General features: G+C 37.9%; 1 protein-coding gene across 1 annotated transcript in view; it reads right to left on the bottom strand.

Annotated features, from left to right (window-relative positions):
* SLC35B1 (solute carrier family 35 member B1) overlaps positions 1–19,343 on the bottom strand; it is a 516,390-nt gene that overhangs the window by 456,102 nt on the left and 40,945 nt on the right. The window contains exon 3 of the mRNA XM_044054949.1: positions 13,987–14,090. Coding sequence (XP_043910884.1) covers positions 13,987–14,090 — 104 coding nt within the window. The remainder of the gene's footprint in view (positions 1–13,986; positions 14,091–19,343) is intronic.

Here is a 19,343-nt window from a genome sequence, read left to right on the forward strand (position 1 = left end):
CTGGGAAATAACTGCCTTTTTTCAGCAGCAGCCTGGGGTGAGAAGCTCCACCAGATCAGCACAAAATCAAATAGATAAAAATTCAGAAAGCAAACATAGCTAATTAACAGGTATTTACATTCCATTATAGCAATTTGATCTTTACAGAAAATGTTACAATTCTGTTGCATTTGGTGTCTTACAGAGATATATTTAAATACTGCTACAGTGCATTACTAGTATAGAAACAACTAAAAATACAGGTGTTAGATGGGAAGTTGAACATGACTGAAGACCATCCAGGTATAGATTTATGTTAAATCAAGGTAGACGCACTTGGTAGCATTTTGTATACCATAATAATCTGGAAATGTACAAAAGTGAAAGATGTTGAATTAGCTTTGTGTAAAGCAAGAACAAATCTAGGAGCTATTTGAATACATTTAAATTCCAGCCTAAACAGTATATAATGTATCCATTTGTTTTAGATGATGTGGCATGGAGTTCCAAAGTTGAGACATTTCGGCACACAGAATCACCTGCAAAAATTGTTAGATTTCGTAGCAGTCATACAAGATTGCATTCTAGACATGGACATTAAATGCCACAGTGAGGTATGGGCTGCACAGCATAATGTATATGCAGCAGACTTGACTCGTGCAGCCGTACTTCAACAGCTGGAAATACTCAGTGAGAAAACTTAGACTGTCATGGCTTGGAACTATAACAAGACATCTTCAAGCATGCTCTTCAACACGTTCTTGGTCCACTATAATATATTTTTATGAAAAAGAACTACAGGGACACTAAATGTTTTTTTTTATGTAAAACCAAAGCAGCAGAACCATGTCAACCTACTTCACTTTCACCGACAATGCTGACTACTTCAAAAATACTTCTCATAGTACAAGAAATATGTGTGATCAGACTAAAGAAATGAAGTCCTTTCCTGTATTGAAACAGGTGGTTTAAACCTATACAAATCAATGATGTCAAAAACAAACTGCTTGTATTTACTCTGTTAGCATTCACCACCGAGGATGTCAGTGCACAGTGTAGTCAAGAAGATGCAGTACTATTAATGGGAAGACTTGCACTTTAAAGTATATTGGATACCTGGAATTGGTATTAATACAGTGAAACATCATCTTGATAAGATCATATCATTCTCTATAGGAGATATTATTTTAGCTGGTGACTTTAATTGTATACTACATGAAAGTGATACTACCACTATTGGAAAGAGAAGAATTACATCTAATGCAAAACATTTAAAGGATTTTGTTAATTCTTATCATTTGAATGATATTAATAATCAGATAGATTCAAAATCATTACCATACACCTTTTTTCTAACAGATACAAAACTTATTCAAAAATAGATAGGGTCTTTATTTCTAACCAGATGGTAACAGATTTAATTAATTCCAAAATCATTTCATGTCCTATATCTGATCATAATTCAATTGTTTTTGAATTCATGATAAAAATACTCATAATGTTCAGATCAAAAGGATACCAGCATACTTAACTCAACTAAAAGACTATAAAGAATATATACTTTCAGAAGTAAAACATTTTTAGACATAAATAACACTCCTGAAGTCTCCATTGTTTATGTTTGGGATGCCTTAAAATCATATCTATATGGACAAAGTATCAGATGGTATAATAATAAAAGGAAATCTTGGGATAAGGAATTGTTAGATATTCAAAGTAAATTAGACTCATAAACATAATAATAAAGAAAATATTATGGACAAGAAAGTTATTGAAGAAATAAACAAACTAAATGAGAAATACAAAGAAATTTTAACTCATAAAGTTAAAATAACTTTAGAGAAATACAAGTTTTTGTCTTATTCAATAAGCCCCAAATACTTACACAGACTTGAAAATAAAACAAAAAGGTTGAATAAACAAAACCATATCAAAGAAATCTTTTCTCTAAGGAAGAAGCATGTTTCTAGTATACCAGAAATACTAGATGAATTTAGAAATCACTTTCACAAAATTAACCATAATAATATTAACATGGAACCTAAAGATAAAATAAAGGAGTTTATAACCACAAATATGAATAAAAAGCTTAATAAACAACAGATTAAACTATTGGACAAGAGTATTTCATATACAGAAGTTATTACACAAATAAATAAGCTTAAATCAAACAAAGCACCGGGTAATGATGGTATTATACCAGAGATATATAAAATCCTTTCTAAAAATACATATTCATTAATACATAAGGTTTTTATTTTGGCCCAAACTGAGTTAATAACCCCCCCATCTTGGCAATAAACATTTATTTCGCCAATTTTAAAACCTAATAAAGATCCAACTAGATGTTCTTCATATCGGCCCATCTCATTACTTAATGTTGATTATAAAATGTTTATGAATATCTTTGCCGATAGATTGAAGACAATCATTCCCGGCATTATAGATATAGATCAGACAGGCTTCATTGTAAATAGAAATACTTTTGATAATATAAGAAGAACATTAATAGATCTTGCAAATAGGAAAAAGAAAGATTTAACACTTATTAGTCTTGATATAAGTTCAGCATTTGATTCAGTAAGTTGGGACTATCTGTTTACCTTAATGAAGTGCACAAACTTCTCGGATGCATTTGTAAATCTAATTGAACATTTATACAAAGGAACGTTGGCTTATATTAAGGTAGGAACATATGTTTCACAAAAAATACCCATTGTTAAAGGTACAAAACAAGGATGTCCACTTTCTCCACTATTATTCACTTTAGTAATGGAGCCTTGGGCTAATTTGATCAGAAACAGTACTGACATAGAGGGTTTTGAAATAGATGAAAATACAACATCCAAAATTCAACTTTTTGCAGATGATGTTCTAATTACATCAGCAGGATCTAATTCTTCTATACAGTCTCTATTTGATAACATGATGAATTTTAAAAGTATTTCTGGTTTAATATTCAATGAAGAAAAAACTAAAATACTACCTATATATACACAAAAAAATATTCTCATTAGTGATTTTACTAAATATGTACCCAATTCAGGTCAGATAACTTATTTAGGTATAATACTATCTAAATATATTAAATCTGTTATATATAATAATTATAATACCTGTTTTCTTAATATACAAAATCTTTTTAATACCTGGAATAATATGTTTTTACTATGGAGGAGAGACTTACAATTATTAAAATGATAATATTCCCCAAGATTTTATACTTAATACAATCAATAATACTTCCACCTACAAAATAATTATCAAGAAACTGAACACACTAATGTTAAATTTCTTATGGGCACCTAATAGACCTAGGATTGCATTAAAGAAACATACTAATAGCTGGTCTCAAGGGGTATTTCTTTTCCAGACTTTAATTTATATACTATCTCTTCTATTGTAAAAGTTATTACTTTATTAATAGATCAGTCATATGTCACAAAATGGAAAGATTATTGGGAGCCAATTAGTATACACTTCATGAAAATCTCCTTAACACATAAAAATATGATTGTAAATAACTCCATGTTATGGTTACTAAAGGAATTTTGTACTTCACCTATTACACCTAAACATATGGTTTGTTACCCATTAAATATTATTATTAGTTATCGTAACTTTATATTCATGCACCCTAAGTATAGGGAATGGAATTTTATTGTATTTCCTATAATGTATACTCAGGGTATGCTTTTGTCATCTACTTCTGAAGGAACTCATTTAGCTATAGATAATGATCTAAAGTACTGGTATCAGTTGATATCTGATAATAAAGTTAAAAATCTAGATTTCTTAAAACAAGAATTTGATCTCAGAGAAACTTGCTGGTTAGAGGTTCAGACCTTTAGACAACATCTCATTAATAAAATAGATTTAATGTCTATAACTGTTAAAGAATATATTCCAACACTGATTGATTACTTGATATTAAATTTACAACATAAAGTTTCTGATAAAGGTAAACTTTCATACATAAAGTTATCAGACAAGAAACTTTTTACAGTGTAGATTCATACTGGAATTATTTCACTTCTATTAATGGGGACCCACCAAATCAACAAGATAAACAATATATATTGGAATCTGCTTATAGAAGTACGTCTTCCATTGTCTGGAGACTTTATACATGGAAATTTTTACATAGATCTTTTTATACACCTTTGATGATGAATAAAATAAATAATAAAGATAATCTATGTAAGAGATGTAATGTAGAAATTAATGCTGACTGGGCTCATATGTTTTATGACTGTATAAAATTGAAAGAATACTGGAAGTCAATTAATGAATTTTTGCAGGCTCTTTTTACAGATAATTTCATTACTTCTAAATCTCTTATATTATTCAACACACCTGTACCTCAAAGTGTTAAAAAGGTTAAGCTTCCCTTGTTATGGTCTATTCTAGCAGTGGCTAGGAAAATAATAACTAGAAATTGGATTTCAGATGCACCTCCTTCATTCAATGAATTTAAAAATGTTATGAATATAGTGTGCCATATGTAAATAAACACAATTAGGACTAGAACAAATAGAAAAACATCTTATTTTATTGTATGGGATAAGTTACAAAATTTGTTAAAAAATTTTAATTTCAATAGCATGGTATTTTAGTTTAATTAATTGATCTGATTGTAGTGGATGTCTTTGTAAATACTTTAGTTGTTTTGTTGAATATTATAATAATACATATTTTTAATTACTTGTATAAAATTGTTATGATATTTCTCTTATATGTTAAAACAATAAACCTGTTTTGAAAAAGAAGATGCAGTACTGACATTTGCACTCTGTCAAAAGGCTGCAGTAAAAAGAGCAGCTAGTTAAAATAGCCTATATTCATAAAAGTTCATAAAGAATAAGATGTTAAAAAGTTAGAGAGGGATGTAACATCATGGTCTAATGATCTACAACATTAAAAATAAACTGAAAACACACTATATTAAGTAGCAAATGAGTGCTACGCAATTATGCAAGCTGAGTAGAAAGAATGCTTAAGGGGGATTTATGACTGTTCTTTGCCTACTTCATCAGGGTTCACACACACAAAACTGATTCACTATTAGCAATATACACATGTTAATTTGAGTCATAGGGGTGGGACATAGCAAAGTAACTGCCGACAGTGTCAGGCCTAGAATACACATTATTTCCATCTAGCATGGGAATATCAAAATGTTATGAAAATATGCAACAGTGTTATCAAGAATATTATTACAAGTCAGGAACTGCCAGTAGATGCTGATGTTAAATTCTGGCTCTTGAGCATTAATACAAAAACGAGTCACATCCCCAAAACAGTACTGGGTTAGAAAAGTGTTAGTCACCCAGTCCTCTGAAGTCACCAGTCAGTGGTGAACAAAAACTGCAAGCAATGTAATTATGTGGTTTAAGTACAAAGTTGGGACATTATACAGCCCTTAGGCTATCAAGTAAACAGAGCACCCAACAGCCCTCCCCATTTACCACTCTGCCGTTTAGTATTTAACTGCTAGGAAAAATACACCAATGTTGAAAATGAAGTTCAAACCATGTCCACCACAGGGGTACTTGAATGCCCAGTGGATAATCCCTCTTCAGGAAACAGTACTGAGCAAGTCACTTAACTGTCAGTACTCTGGGTCATCTCTGAAAAGGGTACACCTGTCGCCAGAGGGCTCACCTAGTAGTCACTAAAAAAAAATGCAACTATAGCTTCAGGGATTGCACTTTATTTACATTTGTTAACCAGGGTACAGTACTGATCCATATAGATAATTTTTAGGCCAGCTCAAAAGTTTTCAAAGTAACTAAAATACAAAGCAGCTACTATACATGGAATAACAATCAAAAATTGTTCATGCATAGTGACAAACAATTACAAAGTACAGAGCAGTTTATTCAATGTATGCAGATATTAATAAACTTAAAGAGTGTGGAACAATAACTGCACAGGTTATCACCCAAGAATAGAGAATGCTAACAGGTAATGGGGTGGGGAGTAGTACAACCCTCACAGTTCAAAAGCATCAAGCAATGGCCCAGAAACTTCTTCATGGGAAATCAGATCTCTGAGTACATACTGGAGTCTTGCTGTAAAGTAGTCTCTTACAAAGAAGTGACACAAGAGGCAAGGAAAAGAGATTCACCAAGTTGCAGTTATGCTAGCATGTGTGTGCACGTACAAAAAGTGTACATTGAAGCTTGTACATGTTCTTATCAGACTTTGTTTATCTCATCTCCATTACTCAGACAATGCACTTAAAACACCAAAAGTACAAGTGTTTTAGGTTTTGCACCTCAGTATATAGTTCATGCGTTTTGTATTATACTTATAGTTCAGGAAATGTTTAACGGGTGGCATGATGCTAGGGTAATCCTATGGGCTTTGCTTGTAAAGGCTCCAGTGCCATTAACCCAGTACACACCTATGAACCTCTGAAGTGTTTTGTGATTTAGCACTCAGAACAAGGCTGAAAACATAGTCTGAGACCTGCCCACCTACCCAAACACAAATAAATATTAAACACACACACCAACACACAACACACCATTTCCACTGAGGTTAAATACACCATTTTTCTTCAATAAAATAGTAGAGCAATCCTTTATAATTTCTATTTGTAACCACGTGTCGACCACATAATGTACAAGGATTTGCAGATATAAACTCCAGTATCTCATTTGAAACAAATAAAACTAAATTGGGTGTTATTTGATCTTCCTCAGTTCCCCAATTGTTCCAACACAAGTTAGGAGCATGTTAACAACTGGTACAGGGATAGTCACAAGCTAAATGTGAAAAAAAATTTAACAGCCCATTCTGGCAAACAAAACATTTCCCATACCATACAGGTGACAATCAGACAGTTGTAAGGGATCTAGGCATTCTTGTTGAGAATTCCTTGTTTAACCGTGTCTATGTAGTAGTTCAAAGCATCTCACTTGGCTCGTCTAATTTCTGAAAGACTCCACTACAGCCAAAAAGTCTCAGTTCTCCTTTACTCGTATCTCAGACCAATTACTGAATACAATGCACTTTTTGGTATGCATTTGTCTAAGCACGTACTATTCAACTTAAGAGATCTCAGAGATTCATAACTAAAAGTCAGTGGCCTTAAAAATCTTAGTTACTAGGACAGAGTGGCAACTCTCTCTGTTCTCAGATTCCTTTTTGATGTCGGTCTTGCCTTTTCAGCTAGAACATCCAATTCCTTTGCCTCCTATTCTTTCACAGAATAATTAGTACTTCAAATGCCTGGTTAAAGAAAGTAAATTTTCATTAACAGAGAAATAAGAAGCACTGCCATGATAGATTCACATCCCAATATATCCATCAGCTCTGGAACTAGTCTCAATGTCAAGCAGAGTAGACCTTGCCACCTTCAAGGTAACCCTACATAACTGGATGGGCAACCTCAAATTCTCTCCTAGTCTACCTTTTCCTCCTTGAAGCCGGAGGGGAACTTTTGAACAGAAGGTTTTAACTAGGCTTGTAATGGTCTGCAGATCAATTCTTTATAGTAACAACTCCACCCCCACCCCACCCCCCTGGGACTGGTTAAAAATTGGTCAGTGACTTGTGCAACAGCTTCCCCATCGCTATTTCCCTTTTCACATGCTGATCTGATACGTACTTTTGAGTGCTTTGAGTTAAGCAAGTCCCATTCACTTCCTTAACATTTCTGACAACAAAAGGCAACTCTGCCCTGCCCCTCACTTAAAACTGCTTCTAGCAACACCAGAACTGCAGCATTTCATGGAGGATTATAATTTCTGTATGTGACTGCACATCTGCCTCCAAACCCAATCATCTTCTATACACTAATTTGTCAGACTGGCTCATAACAGTATGATAAAAACTTTAATAGCAGCATTAATGTAATGAACTGGTGTTCTGACTCTCAGTCTCAGAAGCTGCACAGTTTTTAATCTTTTGAACAAGAATATGTAATACAAAAAACTTGACATAAGCTTACGAATGACAGCTATCATTTTTCATATCCTGCCCCAAATGATTGCTTCTATCCCAAAAGGGACATTTCACACTTTGTTTTGTAAAACTTTCTTCTATCTAACGAGTGAACACATTCACTGCATTTATTCCTTAGGTAGCTTCCTTGCTAGTAAACCACAATGTACTAAGTGAGAAAGTAAAACCCCTCAAAGACAGATATCAGCATTTAATAAGATAAATGTAGCCTACTAATACTTGCATTTGTAACATTTTCTCTCTCAATTTAAACTTTTCAACTTCTACATTAAAATCATATGCAACAAAACACCTGCTACAGACAAATGCTTCCTTCAAATTAGGTTCCAAATTATAATTCCCTTTATCCCACTTTCAACACAGATCATACTTTTTCACTCTCTTTCCAAGACAACACAGAATAGTCTTTCCAACCTCAAAATTCTATAATATGGACTATTTTCCTTATCAACCTGTCTGTAATAAAGGTTATTCCCACCTCCATCATTACTACCTTCCCATCTAACCTGGCAAGCCCCTTCTATTATCTGAATGCTAACAGCTGCTTTCTATGACTTTATTCTAATAAAACATACTATTTTCACTGGCTCGTCATTACAGTGTATGAGATTCTAAAGTGTAGGTCTAGCATGTTCAAAAAATCATAGCTGGTACTATATTTTTAGATTAAAATAAAAATCAGCACAACCATAACCTTGTACTATAAATACTCATTTTTGTGGCTTCTCAAACAATGTATTCAACTGAATACTACCTTTCTGTAACAACATTCATAGATCCCCTTCCAAGTCAACACAACTGATGTTCTGGTACCCTTTCTAAATGGGTATCTCTGGGCCAAGTTCTGGGTCCCCTTCTCTGTTCACTGTTTAACATTCTTCCTTCAGACGTACTACAGACCAACTTATTGCTCTATGTGGGTGATACAGTACAGACTACTTCATACAAACAACCTTTCCTTGAAAATCCATCCAGTGCAATTTCTCTTCACTCTGGAGCTGACTTACTGTTAACAGCTTATTGGAAGAACCAAGCTTAACTCAATGCTGTTTGCTACATCAAAACTACAACTCATAACTCTAACCACTTATTTGTAATCCTAATGGTATAACACTACCCACTATTACTAAGCAAGGTTACATGGGGCATCCTTTTAGGCAAAACCCTGTCCTTGCATACTCGTACTGAATAACTTCAAAAAGTTCAACAATTAAAGCTTGCCTACAAACTCTCTAATCTACTAGTTGGAAGCAAAAACTGCTTATGCTCTAAATGTTCTCACACCCAGCTTGAAATATAACTTATCAGTATGTGCTCTTACTTCAACTGATAACTCCTAAACTCTCCAAAAAACTGCACAAAATCTTTAGATTGACCGATCTATCTAGCACAAGAGCATGAGCATCACTGTATCCCCATATGAGTCCCCAACAGTCAGTCAACCTTCAAACTACTTTAGGAGTCTTACTGACATGCTTTAAAGAATTTTAACATGTGCAACTCACTACAAAACAGGTCTCGTACCATATCCTTGCAACTCAGAGTTCCACCTCCACATCCCAGAAAACCTATACTACCTCTCAGTGTACTAGAGTCCCTCACCGTTCAAACAAATATGATCTCCATGGGGGATCTGAACTACCCACTCTATAAATTAGGAAACCTGTACCACTTCTAATGCACAAACCCAACAATTCTTAAACTTTATTAATACCAATATCTTGGAACAGCTGGTCTATTCGCCTACCATGAGTACAAACACACTTGACCATGTACTCATGAACATGGGGGAGTGATTTTAATCACCCAATGTAATGCCCTTGCTCGTCAAATCTGACCATAAAGCAGTACTGCTTGAAAAAAATTAATTTGGGGACCCAGCAAAGTGAAAAACCTATAGCAACTATTCCAGGGCTAACCTCTCTCTACTAAATAATACCTTAGCTAAATTCCAAGCACCTCCAAACCCAGTAAACACCACATCATATGCTGAGCTACTTACAAAATCCCTATACAGCCATATTTATAGCTGTATACAGCAAGTTGTGTCCACTGGTCTTAAGAATAAGACAAATTCAAAAGACAAACTACCCTGGTGGTATCACATCATCAATTGGTAATACAACAAAAGAAAACAAATCTTGGCCAACCAAAAACAAAAATAAAAACAAAACCAAAAACAAAAACAAAAACAGCCAATATAAAATGGGCAGCTAAGAAGGTTAATTAATAGTTCAAAGGCTAAATTTGAATAAAAACAGCTTCTCAGGCAAAGGACAACCACAAAATGTTCTACCAGCTACATCCGTAACCACAAGGGAAATGCACAGCAATGTGTAGAACTTCTTGTAAATGGCATCGTCCACACTGAACCAGAGGCCATTGTCAACCTTCTGGCTGACAGGTTCAGTTCAAAATCCACCCCCCCCAAGATAGTATAAATGAAATACAGCATACCATAATCCCCCCAACCTTTACTGCAGAACAGGTCAATGCACTTTCCAAGGCCAAAAAAACTGCATCGATAGGCCCAAACAACATTCCAGAACAGCATAAAACATGACTTCACTGGTCCACTTGAATCACTTGTCAACTGGGGCATACACAGTCAAGGTTATCTCTCCAAGGAATGGAAGATGGCTACAGTCACTCCCCTGCATACAGGAGGTCCAACCACCAATCAGGTTAACTACAGACCCACAAATCTGACCAGCCTCATATGCAATGACATGGAAAGAATCATCATCAACTCATCTGCAGACACTAACATTCTTCAAGAAGGCCTATCTCGTGCAAAATCCATGGTCTTAAACTCAATGCTAAGATATGTATAATCATATCCTTTGGGAAGTCAACCATCCCAGCTAATTAGAATGCTGATAATACGACCCTTAAGAGGCAACCCAATGGTCAGGGATACAGTAGCCTTACCTTCGACCACCATGTGGCCACAATGGTGAAGAAATCCTTTTATGTGGCGTAACTTAAAAGTAAGGGCATGGCATCTAGTTCCAAAAAAGAGAGGTCATCATCCCACTGTACTCTGCCCTTATCAGAACAATCAGAATACAATGCTCCCTTCAGTATGTACCAAACCAAGCATATACATCAACTAGAATGACCTCAGAAGTTCCCTAAAAAAAAAAAAAATACACAGCATAACAAACCTGCCTTATGCAGAGCACATTAAAGCCATTTCCCTCTACTCAGTCTCCTATGGATTGCTGAGGGGTGATCTATACCTAGCTTACAAGGCATCTGCAAATCCACTCATCAATTCCTGCAGATTAATAAGTCGAACAGTGCCAGAAATGTAAGGTCCAGGGACCTGAATTTTGTATGTGACAAACAGAACCTGCTGGAGAGAGTGATGTCCCAGAGACTGGCCCTCCTATGGGGCAAGCTTCCCATCAATGTGAAGCTGAGGTTGTCTACTGCCCAATTTAAGCGCAACCTAGACTAGTGGATGGGGAACAGGAAATTTACACAGGGTCTGGCCACCCATGTCCATAATGGTCAGAGGTAGGTTATAAATGCCTGGCCCTCAATGTCCTATTTGGATACAGGATGCCATTCTTTTGGGAAAACTTTGCTAATCATAGAAAGGCCCCCTGTGTCATTAGCCTAGTAACAGTCTATGAATTACTTTCACTACATCATTTTCTTAGAAATCATTAACACCTTACTGCTCTAGCCCACTTTCAAATGGCCATTAGTGGAAGGACTTTTTCCAAATCTGCTCCAGCCAGCTAAAATTCTCTGCTAACTTCCTTATCTTTTCATGTAATCTACCCAATTTTTCACAAAGAAACCCAAATCATATATCTAGAAACTATCCAAATGTAGTTTTCTTGATTAACACTGACCCCACGTTTAACTCTAAGAACTCTCTCTTTCTTAATTCACCTCTCTTTTGTAACAATCATCAGCCCAATTACTATGCATATCACCATGCCAAGGCTATCTTGGTGTACATACTATAAATGTTGTACCTTCTGATGAGTAACACACACAGTATAGCTTGTAAACAGCATTGCAATTTTTTTCTTGCATTTTCAATTGCATCTGTTTAATCTAGTCCAGTACCTACTGTCTTAAGTCTCTTCTGTCACAGTTCCCGATACTAACTGGATACATGCAAATTTCTATCCTTATTCCATTACTTGTACTACTAAAAATTTATTACCTTCGCACAACTAAAATGAATTTGTCAGTATGTACATGTCACAACAGAGCAGTGTGTGTGTGTATTTATATACATATATATATATATATATATATATATATATATATATATAAATATATATACATATATACACACACACATATACATATACACACACACACACACACACTTTTGGCTGTACTAGAACATTGTATTTTTTGTTTACATTGCCTATCTGGGATATGCCTGAAAAGGTCCTTGGAACAGTTAATTCATTTGGTTAAACAAATGTATTAAAATAAACTGGGATACACAGAAGTGGCTATTAAAACTCTGTTACACTAGTAAGCATTTTTTAAACTCCCTCCTCAACCCCACACAGGCTCATGGGTTCATAGGAGGTTACTAGGTTAGCAGTCCTACAGCCTTTACAAGCCTAGACACATTAATCCCAAGTATCTCCATTTGTTCTTTTTGGGTAGTTTGCATAACAAACGTATGAACACAGCAGGTCTGTGATCAATGGGTGCCACCCCAGGGATGAATCTGTGGTCTCCCATCCAATTATCTAGGTTGCTTTTAAATAGGGTCAGTGAGGAGCTCTGTTTTACATGCATAGGAAGTCCTCAGGCTGGTCTCCCCTGGCTACAGCACTCTATTTCTCGGTATCCCCCAATAACTACCTGCAGGATGACCCCACCCCCACCCACAAATCACCCTTCACTGAATCTGAATGGGCCCATTGACTCTTTGGGAAGTCAGTTTCAATGGTACTAATTTAGGCCTGGGGAGTGAGGGATTCAAAAGACAGCAATAAGTACAAAGCCTGGGAGCCATCATTTCTCACTGCCTTCTATGTCCTAGCTATGGGGACAGCTAGTGCAGTGATGTCAAGACATCAAAGCCTCCCTTAAACATAAGACTACAGTGAGGCTCCTGTCTCCAGCAGAGTTCACACGGGCATTGCCCCCCCCCTCCCTCCCCACCCTGGGATGACAAGTCTGTCAACCACTTCAACTTTTACCCCCCCCCCACCCATCATCCTTACCGACAACAACTAGTAAGCACTTTTTGCGGGTGAGCTTTGCACCACACACGCAATGATATGGGAGGCTATACCACTCATATCCTTGTTAATGAATTTCAATATCTCTGCGTCTCAAATTAGGGAAAATACTCGAGGTATTGCAACCTCACAGTGAATAAAAATTCATCCAGAACTATGCCAGAGATATGCTGCCCATCCCTTAACTTGTGCTATACTCACGGCAGGAAGAGTTAAAAAAAGAAATGCTTTTAGGAGTAGTAAGCCTGGAGCATGCATATGAACATTTTAGTGTGAGCAAATAAGAAGTAAACAGTTGAAAGGCAAGTAAGAGATAACCCTGTCACTTGCTGTACCACTATTGTGAATACTACAGGTACCCATCCCCTGAATTTCAACAAGCAACCATTCTGTCAACATTATTTATCCCTATCTAACAATAAATAAGGGATTCAAAGCTCAGATACCCGTGTGGCTAAACTCCATTATCCTCACAGCTCTTCAGACTCTACAGATATTAACTGTGGAATTCTGCACTTCCAAAGGGGAGGGCCACAGCTGTAAGATAGTACTCAAAACACACACACACCAGCAGAAGATCCACAGAACAATGAAAGACCAAATTCACAGCAGTGAGCATACTAAAACAAGTACAAACAGCCAAAGATTTTTTTCTGCCCAGTCTTAATACAGCCTAGATGTCCTTTTTCCTAGTCATGGCTTAAACCATTACAGAAGGATAGTTCACCCCTTTATGAGACATTTACTGTGCTACTTCTATATGCATGCAAAATATATACATATATATAAAATACATACTTACATAGCTTTGCAAACATAGCATTAATGATGCATTGGATAAACACAAGTGTTGTTGCATATTTAAATGTCTCTTGTTTCTCTCCTTGTCCATATCTGGCTCTTGTTCTGAAACAAAGCAAAAAACACATCAGTGAAAACACTTTTATGTCCTCTCTCCCACAATACATATGCAGTTTAAAACAGAAATAGGTTCATAGGTAGGTACTAGGCTATTGGCCCTACGGCCTATATAAGCCTAGCCATAAAATGTACCCTGGTTTTCGCCACCCAAGAAAATTATTTTCCTGTGCCCCTGTCGAGCAGAGCCACAGAAGTGATCCCTGTGGTGAATTTCCCATTTCCCATCCGATCATCAAGATTTTTCTTGAAGAGTGCTAATGAGGAGCTCTGTTTGACAAAGATAGGTAGTCTGTTCCAGAGTATGGGAAGTCTCTGGGACAGGAATCTATCCCTCCAGCATTTTCTGTTTATTGTGGTGACAAGGTTTAGGTCCCTAGAGCATGTAGCTCGGAGGAACTGGGATTTCTTTAAGTGGAGCATGTCCAACAGCTCTGGGTTTGACATAGCTTTGTATGTTAGGCAGAGATCGTCCCTGAGTAGGCGATATGCGATGGAGTAAAGCTGTAGTTTGAGACGGTCTGCGTAGGGCATCTGTTTGAGGCCAGTAATCCTCTTTGTGAGGTATTTATGTGGTCTTTCCAGTTGTTGTAGATGTCTTTTGAGGTACATACCAAAAGGGGCGTTGTACTCTTATAATGGGTACAATGAGTGAGGAGTAGAGGAGAACAATTACCTCTTTTTTTCTGGATGAGAATTCTTTTTTGTGATGAGATGAGCCACGTAGAAGGATTTCCTGACCACTGTGGCGATATGATTATCAAAGGAGAGACTACTGTCCACCTGTGTCCCAAGGTCTCATCACATTTTCGGCATTAAGTAGACTACCAGCTATGTGGTAGTTCATGCGTACAGAGTTTTTACCAAAGGGGATGACGATACACTTTTTGGCATTGAGCTTCAGGCCATGGCTTTGACACCAGTTATCTGTCTCGGTGAGGCCCTTTTATAGTTTGTCCACATCGTTAGGAGTTTCGATTATGGCTCCTAGTTTGCAGTCATCTGCAAACTTTGTTAGCCAAAGATCTTCTGTGTTAGCCTGCACTTCAGAGAAGTAGATACCAAACAGGAGAGGACCCAGGACTGAACCCTGTGGTACTCACTTGTCACTGGTCTGAAGTCAGATTTGGAATCCGCTACTTTCACAGTGTGGGTTCTGTCCCATGAGCCAGTTGGCAACCCATCTTGTGACATAGTGATTTATACCTAGTTAGTTCAGTGAGTTTATCTATAATTCCAGAGTGGGGGATGGTGTCGAAAGCCTTGGCGAGATCTAGATAAGCTGTTTGAACCATTTTACCCTCATCTATGGCTTTGGTGACTGCTTCAAAGAAGTCAATCAGGTTTAGGAGACATGATCTGCCTTTTACAAATCCAAACTGGGAAGGTTCCAGAGTTTGGAGATTACCAATGTCTTTGTTTACGAGTTCCACGATACGTTCCATGGCCTTGCAGACCAGGCTCGTCAGGCTAATGGGGCAGTAGTTGCTGGGGTCTGTCGTGGCTCCCCCTTTGTGGAGTGGGATAACCGTCGCAGTGTGCCATTCAGTGGGTACAAAGCCCGAGGCGAGGCTATGATTGAACACGGTACTTGGGTAGGGTGCCAGTTCATTCTGTAGTTCGTGTCAGGTGCCATGGATGCTGTGTTCTTGATTTTGGAGAGTGTGTTTTTTACCCGTGCAGCCGTGATTATAGGAACTTTGCATTCTTCCGGTATAGAGATGGGCCCTCTAGTGGATGAGAGGGGGGGGGTAAAGTTAGCACTGAACCTATCTGCTAGGATGTTGGCAATATCAGTTGGTTCTGTATAAATAGTGCCATTGTGCTGTAACTCAGAGCAGATAAGAGTGTTCCCATTGAGATTATTGACATAGCTATAGAATGCTTTGTGGCTGTCTATAGAGTCAGTGGCAATTTTGTTTTCGTAACTAGCTTTGGAGGATTTTATGATGGAACTCGGCTTCTTACTGAGGTTGATCAGGGAGCTCCTCCAGTCATGGGATTTTACTCTTTTTTTGCAACAGTTTCTTTCTTCTGTTGTAGAGTTTGTTTATAGCAGAGGGCCACCAGACTGGCTTCCTTTTTTGGAAGATAACATCTTGGCTCTATTAGGATAGCATGACCCATGCACTCATGTAAGTGCTTATAAAGTGTATTTGTGCAGGATTCAGCAGTCATACCTCTATTGTCCGCCTGCATGGGTGTCATGAAGTTGGCCATTTCTGTCTTAAGAAGTTGGCTTTGGAGAAGTTTTTTACGGTGGTTTCCCTAATTTTGGGTGGGATGTGGATGTCTAGGCTGATTAGCTTGTGGTCGGATCTGACCAACGAGGAATTGACCTCTGGTGTGCAACACCGGTTTCCCATGTTGGCAATGACCAGGTCTAGGATATTGCTGCCCCTGGTGGGGGTGTGAATAAGTTGATCCAAGGCGTTGGAATTTATGAATTCTAGAAAATGGTGAGCAAAAGAGTTGGTACACGAGTAGTTTTCACAGTTAATGGTGGGATAGTTGAAATCGCCCATAATTAGGGTGTTGGGTTGTACCCTAATACTTTCCAGTGTATCAAGAAATGAGGAGTGGGAATCCTGGGGCATGGTGGGGGGTCTGTAGCAAGCTACAATTTGGACTGCGGTCTTGCCCAGAGTTAGTCGCACTTGGATAATCTCAGATGCATTATGCTGTGCAACTAGCCTGGAGGTGTGGATATCCTTAATGAATATGGACATGCCTCCGCCTTTAGTGCTTCGTTCTGGGTTATGTGGCCGAAAGGTATGGTATGAATTGTAGCCTGGTAATGCAGGGGTACTCTCTGGAGCTTTGAACCAGGTCTCTGTCACTGCACAGATGTCAATGTTCTCCATTTTAAGGAGTGCCTCGAGTGAGTGCATTTTGAGGTTTAGTCTTCTAGCATCGCGTAGCATTACACTCAGATTTTGCTTGCTTGTACCGGCTATGGTGGTGAATTTGACATTTGAACCTTGCCTAAAAAAGGCACTATAGGGGTGGCAAGAGCCTTAGCCAGTATCCAGAATCCTAAGGGCGACAGGTGCAGGCCATCTCTGGCAAAGCATCGTGGTCGGTCGATCATGTCATCCCAGGCAGACAAATATTGGATCCCCTTAGAATGGCACCAGAAGCTTAGCCAATTGTTGAAGTCAATCATTTTGTCCATGTACTGTGGTATCATTCTGGGAAATGGCAGGATGCTACTCAGGGTTAGGGTCATACCTGCCTGGGATACAAGATCCGAGAGCTCCTCCATGTCTCTTTTCATGTAGTCCAGGGAGGTACGTCTCAGGTCATTCACACCAACATGGACAATGACAGTGTCATATTTGTACTTATTGTGGAGTGACCCGAGTGCATGCGTTATGTGGCGGATCCTGGCACCTGACAGGCAGCTGACAGTAACTTTCTCCTTGTTTAGTCTAGTGAGTGGAACATAAGTGTGCCTGACTATTGAGTCACCTATGACTAGAGTGTTGGGTACGATGTTATGCCTTATGGGCTGTGGTTGAGTGGCACACTGAGTTTGTGGACTGTGTCATTTGGGTTGTGTTGGGGGGTGGAGTTTGCTTGCGTTTATGCTTTGGATGTCCCTGATGCTTGGGCAGGGTTTTATTGAGAGTCTCCGCGAATGTAGGTGTGTGTTTTGTGTTTCTATGTGTGTAGGCTTTGCGGGACTATGTGATGAGTGTGGTGTGGTGCAAGCGTTTACTTTCTCCTCTTGACTGTCTAGTCCAGTCTTGGGTGAAGAGAGCTTTGCTTCCAGTTTGGCTATATAAGTGCATCTCTCTCTCAGGTTGTAGTGTTGAGTGGTAGGAGGAGAGGGCTATCTGTGTACATGAGGCAGTTGCTGCATTACCCCAAGATGCCCAGATTCATCAGGTAGACAGGAGAAATCACTAGGAGCTGACCCTTAGACATGCCTGGATAGGTGCTTATTTATTAAGTACTAAAAACTGCTTTCGTCTAGACAACTGAAAAAAGTTGAGTGCTGTAGTAATTTGCAGCTTATGTAGTGCTTACAATGAGTTCTGAACAAGTGCCGAGTTCAAAGAAACAGATTTGAGTGCTGAAACTAGAAAACTGGCTAGTTATAAGAAACAAAACTAAGCTAGAAGGCTTCCCTCCAACACAGAAGGGCTTGGGGGCTCAGAAGCCTGCAAACAGTCTAGACCACTTAACAGGAAAGGCAGGAAACGAGCTTAAATTTTTTTTTGTTCTCTTTCCCAGATGCTCTCTTTGTACACAGTAGGAGTGCCTGAAATCAGAATATGATCTCACTGCACTCAGTTGAGTGAGCAAATGAGATGGGCCCAGGAGAAGTATCCAAACACAAATTTACAAGAGGGGCAGGCAGTTTCAAAGCCACTAAGTTTAACACCAAAACAGAAACAGTGAGGGTGGGTGGGCAACTAACTGAAGAAGAGTCTCAAACCTTCCACTTGAGTTAATATTCATGCAACACAAATTAATTTAAATACTGTATTATTTGAAAAAAGTGCAGATAAAAGGTACTTAAATTCTCTTATAGGCCCAGTTGAATACAGCTAGATCTTAGTTGGCCAAAGCTGAGGTTTTTTAGCAGAAAAATATTTCAAACTGTACCACTTAAATAGTCAGTGACAGGAAATCAAGAATGTGGCTACCCCCACACCTGCAATTACTAACAGACAATAAAATTCAAGCAAGCACCAACTGAAGAAGAGAGTCAAAACTTCCACTTGAGCTAATATTCATGCAACACATCAATTTAAATACTGTATTATTTGAAAAAAGTGCAGATAAAAGGTACTTAAATTCTCTTATACGTCCAGTTGAATACAGCTAGATCTTAGTCGGCCAAAGCTGAGTTTTTTTAAGAACCCATTCTCCTCCACTTCAGTCATCTTGACAGTGGCTTGCATTCAAGATCTTCCAAATTTGTGACTTCATATACACACCAACATTCAAGTTTAAAGCTAATGAAAACATGCAGTGGAGCAAAAGAAGGGGACAAATGCCATCACTCTACCTTTAGACGAAGCCTAAAAATATATGCAACACTGACAGTGGTTAAGCAAACAGAATAGATTCTCAGTCAGCTAAAAACATCAGACAAATACACAACTTCTGCTGAACCTTCTAAAAAGTACAGTTTTGTACCTACCATAAATGTAGATGTTCGAAGATCCACATTGCTGCAGTCCTTACACTTGGGTAGTCCGCTGTCCTCGGTCGGCCCGAATATCAAAG

Source organism: Protopterus annectens, chromosome 13.part0, assembly GCF_019279795.1.
Source record: "Protopterus annectens isolate FY-2018-M chromosome 13.part0, PAN1.0, whole genome shotgun sequence".
NCBI classification, from domain to species: Eukaryota; Metazoa; Chordata; order Ceratodontiformes; family Protopteridae; genus Protopterus; species Protopterus annectens.